We start from the raw sequence: 12,666 nt of genomic DNA, 5'->3' as shown, positions 1-12,666 counted from the left end.
AGGAAAGCAGAGAACAATCCCAGGCTGATGTTAACCTTGCAAAAGCTAAAGCAAAGAACTGCTTTGAATCCAGAGGTGTCTTGTGATCCGACATGTAGAGCTGCACAAGGTAGGGGACAGTACAGGGAAAACAGAGAGGGCAAGACAGCCTCTTTCTCTTGCTGTGCAGGCTTGAGACTGCAACCATTTCAGGCATGGGCTGGACAGGAACTAAGAGAAGCAAGAAACGCTGTCATAGTAAGATACGCAAAAGATCTGTGGAAGAGACAAAAAGCCAGAAAGTGGGAAGAGAAAATGAGGAAGAAATTAAGAGAACGAGAGAAAGAAAGAAAGAAAGAGATGGGTCACCACAATGTGAAACCCGGTTCATTTCTCCGTTTCAAATGGGTCATTACAGGCGAGAAAGTTTCCTCCAGCAGCACAAATACAGCTTCTTCAGAAATACTGATCTCTGTGCAAACAATAACCTCACAGCCCCAGCTGGGAGGAGACCATCACTGCCAGAGCAGAAACGGGGAGAGAGACAGCCTGCATGGCTTCTCAAAGCAGCATAAACCATATGAAAGCACAAGTGTTAATTCTCAATTGCTAAACCAAGACTGCCTTCATTTCTCAAAGTCAAATTGCCACCCGTAGATAGGGAAGTCCCCTCTAGGTCAGTGTACAACCTAATGTATAGGTCAAGCTCTCACTGTCCTGATGACGGGCATCTTTTGGGCCACGAGGGCTCACAACAGTGGGCTCAAATTCATAACCCACCAGTTGTTTTTGGTTTAAGTTCAAAGAAACAATGCACGTTTGAGATGTATGGCAGTGTACTGCCGCAGTGTGTCAAAGACAAATTGAACCTGGTGATGCATCACCTTTAAAATACTCCAGTGAGGGTCAAATAGGAGCCGTGCCGCAGACAGGAGTTTGACAGATCTTTGCAAGATGCAGCAGGAGTGCCTCATCTGCCTCTAGCTCCAGCTCCAAAGCAGCCGTGGCATCAGCTCTTCAGCCTGGTCTGAAACAGCGCAGCTGCCCGGCTGCTGCTCTCATTTCAGAAATGGTTGAAAGTGACTCTGAAGTAAATAAATAAATGGGTAGCTGACTCATTTGCTAGCACACAGCACTGGCATGCAATGAAGTGGGGGAAAAAAAGCAGGTCTTTTACTCCCTGTGTCAGCAGACAAGCAACACAATTGCAAAAGGAGCGACATTTTGGAAGAAGCAATGCACATAAGGAATGCAGCTGTCCCTAACAGCACGTAATGCAAAGTTCATCAAGGCAAAGTTCATCAGTGAATGAATTACAACACATAAATCAGAGATAAAAAGATTAAAGAAACAAGAGTTCAGTATGCCACCCTGGCCATGCCTGGTAGAAGTCTAACAGAGTAGGAATATGCTGATAGCTCCTTCCAAAACCCTTTGTTTCTTCATCTACAAGAGATCCCTTAACTTTGTCAACCTTCCAACAAGTTTCCCCAACAAGCCTTTTTTATTCCAGCTTCAAGTGATCCTCCTCAGTCCCTACAGGGAACCCAAACTTCAGAGGTAGGTGCATGCATCTCATTTCCACTCCCTGACTTCCACGTTCATTTCTTTATAAAAGAATAAGTTTTAAGTTTTATCCAATAAAACTTAAAAGATGATGGTCTCTTGGTGATTTGGTGAAGTTGTAAGATACAACAGTAGTGACATATCAATTAAACACAAAAGTTAGCAAATACCAAAAGTATTTTTGGTGCAATTCAGTGAGAACACCCATGCTATGCATACTGTACAAGTGTGTTATTTTACGCGATGGCAACTAAAAAGCCTTTTCCCAAGAAGACTTATCTTTATACATATAAATATATACAGACATGTACATGAATAGACACGGATATATATGTATATACACATGCACAGATGCCTGATTCTTTCTAAAAAGTTCAAAATAATTTAAAATGTAATAAAAGCAATGCTCAGTATTACGAGTTAGGACCAAGCATGTATGCCAGGAAGTCTTCCCCTACACAAAGTATTTGAAAAATTAGTTGAAGGGGTAAATTTAATGGCAATCTAAATGATTAGTGGTACTTGGTACAAGCTTAGGTTGAAAACACTGCTTTAGGATGGTGCCTTTTGAACAGTTTAGGATCATACAATGACATTCCCAAATGACTTTTCAGCTTTTCCTTCTGAAACAATTTCTGAATGGATACTAATTTTAATAAAAAAATGTTTAAAAAGCAAGTGCCACACAAAATAATGTTTTGTTCACATCTCGACATTTGTTTTGATTCAAAAGCTTTTTTTTTTTTTTTCCCCTTTTCAGTAAGAAGTAGAACAGAAAAATAGGGTTGATCCTAAGCTATTTTTCAAACTTTGTTTTCCCGAGTTAGCCACCACCAAAGCTAGTTATCTGGCTCACAAACTTAATACCAGCCCCATGCCATTACTTTCCAAGAACCAGACTGTCATATTATGGCACTAAGATCACAGGCTTTTTTGAAGGATGAGTCACACACAAGTTTTTGGCTCTCCAAAGTGACTTAACAGACAGCCGTCAGTGCCAGACTCATCTGTGCCTCTCGACTGCAGAAGGGATGAAGTTGTGGCCAGTGAGAAATTGCCACATACAAGCTTGTAGGGTAAAGCTTGGCTAATTGCTGCAGAAAAAAATTATCACTACATCTCTTAGGTATCTGCAGGAGTGTTGACCACCTGAGTAATTTTGCAGTTTGTTCACCACGTCTGCATTTCTGTCTCATGGTAAACCCTGGACTTCCCAAATGTTAGTTCAAACCTGTCCAGATCACCAACTTTATTCCTCCTCAGCAATGTTAAACGTTTCACTGATCGACACCAGGAAAAGGCAGTGGGTCCTATCTTTACCTTCCCATTTTTCCTCCATGTCTGAGGCACTGGTTCCACAGACAGCAAGAAATGTGGGTTGAGGAGCAATGCCACTGCACAATCAGGAAAGGTGAGAGTGCTGGGCACCAGCTGTGACTCCAGTGGCTGGAGCATCCCAGCAGCAGGGACCCACCTGAGCCCAGTATCGCCAGTGAGCAGCTGCAGTCCCCTGGTCAGATTCTTGGAAATCTAAGTCAAGCAGCAATGCATGACTTAACTTACTGGATCACACTTGTAATTCTCCTATTAGTTGATACCTATCTACTGAAAGCAAAACATGCTTCAGGTAAAGGCTGCAGAATGTCCTCTTACTAATTACGCACCATACTCTTACTGTCTCTCTCTGCTTTCTCTTTCTTCACATGCCACAATCGGAGTACACAACAGCATTTGCTCCATGTGTTTTACTGAGTGAAACCCGGTACAACTGTTATTTAACACGTCAGCTTGGAAACTGGATTCTCAAAGCCATCCCCCCACCCTTGAAGTCCTCAAAACCACAGATTAAGAATGTCAGATGTATTAAAACATATTTCCTCTTTGCTTTTGACAGTCCAATGTACTTCTTGGATGCAGAAAGTTAGACAATTCAAAAACATTGTATATATCACTGAATAGCATTGTACCTTTAACTGTGCCTTTTGACTTACTCTGCTGCTTTAGCAAAAGCATAATAAAGTAGTAAGCACTTAAATCTTCAAAATTTGTTAACTTCCAGCTGCAGCAAGTGAATATTAAAGACTGTGGCCTGAAGCAGTACATCCAGCATCTATCTACTATCCATCATTTCTTATTTTAGAGTCTGATCCAGAGAGACAGAAAGCAACCTGTGGCAGCAGACAAGCAATCAGAAAGGCAGGAATTGCAGACAGGAAATTAAGGAGTTGCCAATTACCCTTTTTCACTCAAGGCACCAGGAAACCTATGGATCTCTGTATCAACCACTTCCCATTCACCTCTGAACCAGCTCTTTACAAAAAAATGGTGTTTTGGCAAATGGCTCGTCACTTCCACACAAACTTCTCTATTTAATCAAGTTCAACTAAGACAGAAATGATGAGACAACAACCATCCCTCCAGAGCACTCATCACAGAAACAACAGCAGAAGACCACCACGCCACACAGAAGATCCTGTGATGCACGTGCAATACTCAGGAAGCCAGTTAACAGGCTGTTAAAGCTTTACTATTTTTTTTTAAAGTAGGTTAACAAGCTCCCAAGAGAGCCCATTAACTTAGAATTAAAAATTGAATAAAACAATGTTTTGGGAAGAGACTTTCTCCTTTATGCCCCAAGATGCTGAACTCTCTCTGCTTTCTTTGGCTCTGGGGAAAATTTTGATTTCTCTGTCTCCATTAACGTTTGTTCACACCACTGCTCTAAGGTGCTTTGCTTCTGGTGCTCCAGGGGCTCCACATCAAGCCTCAGTATCTTCGGCTGATTTCCCTAGGGCATGCTGGCAGACAAGGAGATGGAGATAACGCAACCGCTCAGGTTCTGCTGCTTTAGGAAAAGGAAATGCCCATCATTTCAGCACAAAGTAACATAAAACAAGGGAATGAAAACTCATCTGGAAAGAAGCTCTTACCCTTCTAACAGATCTTTGCTACATACAGGCTACACTCTAACATTCCTTTGATACACATAGATCAGTGTTTACATACTCCAGCCATTTAAAAGACATACAGAAATCAGCATGTGTTTAGGCGAGTTTCCTGAAGCATCCGAGTGTATGACAATAGAAGGATGTTTCCATCCATGTAACAGTGATCCTTGGAAGCCTTACTTTCAGAAAACAAGGTCACTAATGGAAATGAGTAATTACTAGAAAATCTTTAAGCACCTGAATGACAAAAAAAACAAACCACTTTTTCCTATCTGAGGATCAAGAACTATTTATCTCTCAACTGTGTTTTTATTATTGCCGTATTAGACAATCACTCCATCCACCTCCTGAAAGAGGCAGGTGTAGGGGTTATTTTCCCCTAAAACGCATCTCTTGCTACTAACAAAAGTCTCAGTAACCACCTTAAGCACAGCATTTGAGGCTGTTGTCTTCTGACTATGTCTCAAGAAAGAGAGCATGCTTAGGCATGCAGTGAAAATTTTGCACCAAAACCGTAGTAATCCCCAGCTGAAAGACAGAAGGTTCTGTATTTGTGCAGGTAAAATGCCAGCTTTCAACAGTTTACCCCCTCCCAATCCTTTCCCCAAAGAAAAAAAAAAAAAAAAGAAGATTCGTTATTTTTGTTCCCTGTGCAGATATGAATCAGAGGATGTAGGTAAGCACAAACTGTCAGTGACACCTGTTAGAGGCAGCAATAACGCTGCCATCCTGTTTCTACACCACCTTTCTCATTTTCATGTAGAGAGAGCCCTAAGCTGATGCTGGGTCCAGGAGATGGTGTTCCTGATGGGGCAGTGAGAGGGAGAAAAAAGCTCTGTGAAGAAGTACTGCAGCGCAGGACCAGCAGATGAAAACCATCCCCTTTTTACTCCCATGCTTAGCCCTGCTGCCAATTCCCAGCACTGCTTGCGTTTTTATCAGATCTACTCACTCTCAAACCCTAGCTAAGGGCAAAGACAGGAGATAAATGAGAAAAGCATTTCAGGCTAACTACAGCCGTCAGAACACGGTGGTGTTACACGTGTTTATTTTAAGTCTTGTGATCTTTGTGACTGGCATGGCATGGAAAGCTGTACCCACATTAACACATACCAAAGGAAGGAAGTGTTTCACTGGTAGATGTCCAAGCATTTTAATCTGGACACTTAGAGGAAACAAAATGTGTGCTCAAAATATAAAATCTGCAGTGCTATTTACCCAACCCTCCAAAACAGAGGAGGCCTGGTATTAAAGGAAAGAGCAGAGCTGAAGGCTACGTTTAACAGCTTTATTACTTATCTGATTTAAAAAAAAAAAAATAAGAAATAAAGCAGGCTATTTATTGTTCCACAGCAACACATTAATAGGTCTTTGGCTTTAAATCTTCCTTATCCCCACAGTACACATTAACACTCCAAGACTACTTACGTTTGCAAGTTTTGGAACTGAAAATCGTCCTCTTGTTTAAAGAAATGACTTACAAAATATACTATAAAGCAGAACTGGTGAACACAGTATTTTTTCTGCGTAAGAGCAATGAAAAGTAAACGCAGCTTAGAGACGGAATAAAGAGAAACAGATGCAAGAGGGCACTTAGGTCTTGCATACGTTGTACGCTGTTTTCTGGCTCTGCTAACAAATTAATTTTAACATTTGTTGAGAAACTAGTAAGTCACATGTACTGAAAATGTATTTAATACACAGCAGAAAAACATAATTTTTAGTAATCCGCCTAATTACACTTCAGTATTTCCTAAAGTAAAAAAAAGAAAAAAATCTTCAACACTTGTTTCCATTTAAGTTCTGCTTACCTTTGCTCTTGTGGATGTTCTTCCACATCCTCCTCAGAATCAGCCTAACAAAGACAGAAAATACCACGTAAGCATCTCAGAATTGCAACAGCATGCACCGGACATACGCACCATTTCTAACCCCTCTGAAGCTGGACTCCATTATAACTTGTCTGGAAAAAAAATCAAAAATCTAAAATTCCTCCAATGATTCCTTCATGGTCCAAGTAAGGTGGATGTTGGCCACCCCAATTGCGGTTACAGCTCATTTTGCCACATAAATGGTGTTTTATCGTGGCTATTCCATTATTTTTTCAAATGTTGGTTTAACAGACTTATTTTCCATTTATACAAAGGCATCTAGGATTCTGTTCATACATACAATTTCAATCTGAAAACATCAATTGCCCTCAAGCTACAGGAAGGCTGATTATTTCCACCTTCAAATTACGTGCCCTGTGTAAGTAAATGTCATTCACCAGTATCCAAGCAAGGATGATGTGTAAAACCTTGAAATTCAGGTCACACAGTAACGCCGAAAGCGAAGGCAAGGCAGCAAGTTCCAACTAAGGCAGCAAGATCCCAAGCCCAGATCTTAACAACCATCAGCAAAACGTCCAAAAACCATGCAGAGCTTAAGCTGTGCTGTAAGCACAGCAGCTCAGCTCAACTGCTGGACAAAGGTAATTTTCAAGACGTGCAGGAAACAAACCATGGCAGCTTGCAGCTGACCACTAAACACTTTGAACTGCCTACAGAAATGAACTCAAGCGTTGGTTCAATGAGCTCCCTGCAGGAAATCCATTTAAAACAAGCAGGTAGCTGTGTTCTGGACTGGCTGAAATTTCCAGGAGAGCTGTAGGTATAATTCAAAGCGGAGCGTGTTACAACAGCCCAATCTGCTCTGATGAAATGAGGCACAACTTCAGGGAGATTAACATTTTCGAGACGAGGTCAGGGCTCTCCTGCCAAGCACAGCTGGTAAGCTTCCCCAGCCGCTGCAGAAGCAGGTGACGGTTCCACAAGACACCAGATAAAGACTGTAGCAATGAAAAGGTAGGAAAAAAACATGAAAAAACAACTTTAAAATTAAGAGAGCACCTTCCACCACTCCTCCCACACACTTTCCATTGAAGTGCATCACTCACAGGCCACAAGACACTAGTTTTCACCAGCTTCTGTTTTCATTACACGATGGGGAGAGAAAAAATAAATCACTTTGTTGTCCAGGTCCATTGCATGGTTCTGCAGCACAGACACACCTGGAGGTCCTGCGGCCAGCGTTCAAGGAGGCCTGGCAACCTCCTGCAAAGCCCAAGCAGGCAAAGGTTTGCTAGACCCTACCTGAAAAGCACAACACAAAAGCATCACCCATTTTCCAGTTTCTCCAACATTTTGTCACATTTCCAGGACCTCGGTACCATAACACCTCATCCACCTCTCCCAAGAACAGCTCTTCTGCCACACAGGCTGGCAATCTATCCTCATTTTAAATGGCTTAACTCTTCCTTTAAATGGTTTAACATCTGCCAGGCATTAGAAACCTGGGACTGTCATTACACAGTGCTCACTCTCAACACTCATTATCTTAGCATTGACTACTTCTCTTCTTCACGTTTTGTTAAGCAACGACGAAGAAAAACGTTCCCAATCTACGGCACAGCCACAGCATGAAAACTCAACTGTGCAAAAAAATATATATATAAATAAAACCACGCTTGACTTAGGAGCATGCATGCAGAGCTCCATTTCCAGCCTTCTCCTACCTTCTTCCCTCTCTGTATATGTCACATATATGTTATGCTACACACAGACTGAGGATTTAAAAAACAAAAAGAAAGCAAAGCCAGGAAGCTTTATCCAGCTACAATTTTCCCATACGAGTACAAGGGGCTGAAGGAAACAGCTCCTGAGGACAAAACGCAGGCCACAGCAGCATATCCATGACAGGAAAGAAAAAAAAAAAAAAATCCCCTTTCACCAAACCTCATCCTGAATACAGGCAGGTGCTTATCTTGTGCCCCGAAAGAGCCTCCCTCATGTCACACAAGGCATGAGAGCCTGGTCTGACAGTTTCTGCATAATCTGCATGGCCAGCCAGTCTCAAGTCATATCAGCACCATCCAGAAGCTCAACTGGGAGGCTGGAAGAGCCTTTTAACAGCCCAAAGAAGAACATAATCCCACCCTAAGTCTGTCTCAGGCTTTCACACAATTTGTGTGCCTTCAGACAAGCCCTGCTTTGAAGTAGGTGACTCTGTATATTTAATTTGTGCATGGCTGATAGGATATGCCTCTCTTAATGACACACTGCAGTGCCACATATCTCAGATACATATGCAAGATCAAGGTCTTCATCAGCTTTCGCAACTGGCAGACTAATTAACCTGATTAGCCCCTGAGCAGCACTGAAGAACAGGAACTGAAGACAAGGCTCTACTACATGGGCCAAAAGGAAAAGAAAAAAGTATGTATCCTTCAGACCTAGGCAGAATCTTTATGGTGAAAGCCCACACAGCTCGGTATCTGCCCCGTGCCTATCACTGACTATAATACAGCAAATAGTGGCATCTTCCTTTCTCTCCAAAATTCAGTACCTGAAACATTATCACGATAATCTTAAAATCAGCAGTCACTCTAACTTCCTACATGCCTGCAAAGAAATTCAAATGTACTCAAGGCGTTCCTCTAATGAAACATCTTGCTCATGTCCTACACACCACATGCATGGATAGGAGAACACCCATTACATCAGATAGACACAGACATCAGGAAAAAAAAGGCTGCTACGTATTACTTTTGATGCCTTGCTGTCATTTTCAATCATAAGACCTCAAATTTAGCCTTCATTATTTCACTTTAAATTGAAGGGGCTAAAAGGAAAGCACTGAATGTCCTCCTCCATATATACCTAATTGGCTTGGCCCTGCCCTCAGATTCTCAGGATAATTACCACAGCAGCCTCTGATGGAGATAATCACACTACATCAGCTCCCCAGAACCTCTTTTAAGTGGTGTCCATCGTAAATAGCAGATGGCATTTGTGTCTCTCCTTTCATTTTTTTGTGGCTGTGGATACAGAAGACCAGATCCCCTTACCATGCTTCTCCTGGAGTTCTTCTCTCTCCTCTTTAGAGGAAAACAAAAAGCAAAAACCACACGTGACTAACTACACTGCAGTTTTGCACTGTTTGACTTCGTATTTGGAGCTCTTTCAGCCTTTAATGGTGAAGGGCTTGAGTGTCAAGTCCTACCCAAAGATCTCTTCTGAGCATTTTAGTTACAGAAGTATTAACAAGTTACATACAACCAAGCCCATAAAATAGCAACGAGTTTGAATAAAAAACACAACTGCTTTAATCAAGGCTCTCCCAATTGATATCTTCCATGTCAAAAACCCACTGGCTTTCCATTCATCTCCCAACCATCAAGGCAGGCAAGACTTCATATTCTTCAGCATCTGTGACAAGTCCCAGGAAGCAAAACAAAAATCCAGTCACCCTGGAGACGTTTTGTGTCATGATGCTATAAAAAGGAGGTCGAGGAAAAGGAGGAAGAGGAGAACACAGGAGCCCCTTTGGCCACACTACCTTTGTAACGAAAGAGGAACTCAGTCCAAAGGGAATACCGACACTACTTCAGGCTGGAAAACTGAGCCCATTTCCAAGCAAAAAGGGGACCCAGGAAGAAATACTAACATTGGGGGAAGACATATGGAAGCACACTATCCTCCCTGAGTTCAGGGGCCCACGCATGCCCAGCCACCCTTCAGGCTCGACCATGGGCCAGCAGCTGCAGGTGAGCCACCACCCCCTGCAGTCAGGGCGTTTTCAGAGGGAGCCAAAAGCAGGAGAAACGCTCCCAAGGAGAGGGGAAGAAAAAAAAAAAAAAAAAAAAAAAAAAAGGCGTGAAGCGACACACAGGAGGGAAGTTGGGAGGGGGCCTGCAAACAATGAGAGGGAAGCAAGAGGAAACAGAAGGTAGAGTGACGAGGGTGGAGGCGCGTAGGCCGCCGGCGGCTCCGCTCCAGCGGGCGCATTTGCAGAGCACACGCAGACGGAGTGATGCTACGAGAGGCCTGTGGAACGACTACAAAGATGGAAACACCTCCCCCTTCCTTGTAACATGATTTCTTTATTCCGCTTGTGATCTTGAAAACAAAAGCAGGCATAGGCAACTTGGCAGCTGACTGGGCGACTGGCCGATCTCATTCCCATTCTCAAATGCTGCATGCAGCAAGAAATGCTCAAAACTGCTATGTCACAGACAGTTGATGATGCATGGAAAATAAGATAATAGTGCAAAGCCACTACAGAAAGGGAAAAGCATCGTTCAGACAGTGCTGGTAGCCTGCCAAAGCCAGGCAAAAGGACTGGACAGACAGGACAAGCTCATCTCTACCCTGTCCAGAGCTCGCGACATGCAGGCAGGGTGGAGGCACACTGGGAGAGTGGCACGCATGGCTCCTTCCTGGGATTCTTCCTTTCTGCATGGGAAGTCCTTGCTCTTGTGCTGCACGCCTTCCTGTCCGTCTGTCCTTCCTTCCCTCTCTCCTCAAGAGAAGAGAAAGAAGCCGATCGAGGAACCAGGATGCTTCCCATGCCCAACGCCTTCCCCTGCACCCATCTTTCAATACATGGATGAGGCTACTCCTGAGTATTCACCATCAAAAAACACTTCTCACCCACTCAAGAGCCAGGAAGTTATTCATCCTACTGGATCCTTACCATCACATCACCACTGCTCTGGTCCAGTGACACTGGCAGTAACTGCCTGGGTGTCCACATGGCAATGGCTGCTCTCGCAAGGAAGAGAACATGGGCAACCTCCTTGCAGCAGCAAGTCAGATCCTCTTCTTTTTGTGGAGCGTGGCCACCAACAAGCAGTAAATCTCTTGTGAGTTTAACCATCCCTCCAACAAAGGAAGGGAAATCAAACATTAACAGGTGAAGAGGTTTTCTGAATCTCGAGAGCTAATGCTAACACCCCTGCCAAGCTCCTCGCTGACCCAGAAGGGCAACAACACTGAATTGTTTTCACTAGCTCAGACATAGTGAAATAAGTACGTACCAAAGGTGATCGAAACAGGGCAACGCTTGGTCCCTCAGGAGCTCAGAGAAAAGCTACAAACAGCAATAGCAGGCCAGTGGCATTGCTCCTCACTAGAGGAGTCCATCACTAAGGAGATGGCCCATCAACACATCCACAGGCACACAGAGAGGTCTCCTTTCCTCTTCCTGCTGACTGGGAAAGGCAGCTTCAAATGGGTCATCCAGCCACAAGCCTGAAAAGAGCTAAGTAAAGCCAAAGCCCACAGGGGAATAGAAATTTGAGCACCAGGGCTGGGCCTGGAACCACGCTTTGGTTTTAAAACCTGACTGCGGAACCTCCTGTTTCTGCTTGAGCAGTGTCCTACTAGGCAGATGCTGCTTGCACCTCCAAGCTCCAAAGAGAAAGCTACGTAAAGCAGTCTTTGCACCACCAGTGCTCACAGACACTGGTTCATCTGTCTCTTAACATTGTCTTATTTCAGCGAGCCTATAGGTGATTTCTTCTCACTCTGTTGCAACTGGAATTAGGTCTGTTTGCTTTCCTGCATGCCCAATGCTGCATCTACAGAAATGAAAGAACAGCCTCATCCTTTTTACTGCTGCAAGGGTTCAGCAAGCCCATGCACTAAAGGCGACAAGTTCCAGGGCCATTCACGACTGGTTTTAGCTGCAGCCACACCGGAGCTCGTTTTTTGAGGATGCTCGAGAACAAAGTGTTTTCCAAGAGGACCCAATCTCCTCGGGAAGTAAACATTACGTAATCACCTCTCTGCTATGAGGAGCAACTATAAACAACTGCATTACGTGGTCCTACATCTAACGCATCTTAATGTCTTCAAGGTAAAGGCGAACAAGCAGGAGGCAGACTTCCCTGAGCACCTCTGGCCACGGAGACTCTGCACCTTCCCCCAGCTGTTACCGCATCTACACTTCCAAATAGCAGCAGGCAAATTCAGAACAGCGTAAGAGATAAAATAAAAAAAGGGGGGGGGGAGGAGTGGGAATATGAAACGTACAAGAGAAAATGCTTCCATAATGCTGGAATGGAGGAAGCTGGGCCCCAGGAAGCTAGCTGCGGTGAGAAATAACACTTGTGCTGTTTTTCCCCCCCGTTGGTGGGTATCGGCAGTCGGGCACCAAATGCAGAAGGGTGTAATGGCTCGGGAGAAAGGAAGTGCTCTCGCACAAGACGGCGTCCCTAAGGGCCTGATTCTCCCCAGTTATACGCCTGGTGCCTCGCAGTCTAGGAAGGCACGGCTCGACATATGGCTGAGTCCGTCACCGCGAGTTAAATGCCTGCCTGAAATGCCATAAACTCCAGGCCACCGCTGCC

General features: G+C 43.9%; 1 protein-coding gene across 4 annotated transcripts in view; it reads right to left on the bottom strand.

Moving 5' to 3' along the window:
• TMEM131L (transmembrane 131 like) overlaps positions 1–12,666 on the bottom strand; it is a 77,652-nt gene that overhangs the window by 63,997 nt on the left and 989 nt on the right. For all 4 annotated transcript variants that reach the window (XM_084518480.1, XM_084518482.1, XM_084518481.1 and 1 more), the window contains exon 3: positions 6,305–6,348. In XM_084518480.1, coding sequence (XP_084374606.1) covers positions 6,305–6,348 — 44 coding nt within the window. The remainder of the gene's footprint in view (positions 1–6,304; positions 6,349–12,666) is intronic.

Source organism: Aythya ferina (assembly GCF_964211825.1).
Source record: "Aythya ferina genome assembly, chromosome: 4".
NCBI lineage: Eukaryota > Metazoa > Chordata > Aves > Anseriformes > Anatidae > Aythya > Aythya ferina.
This window is presented reverse-complemented; position numbering and strand designations above follow the sequence as displayed.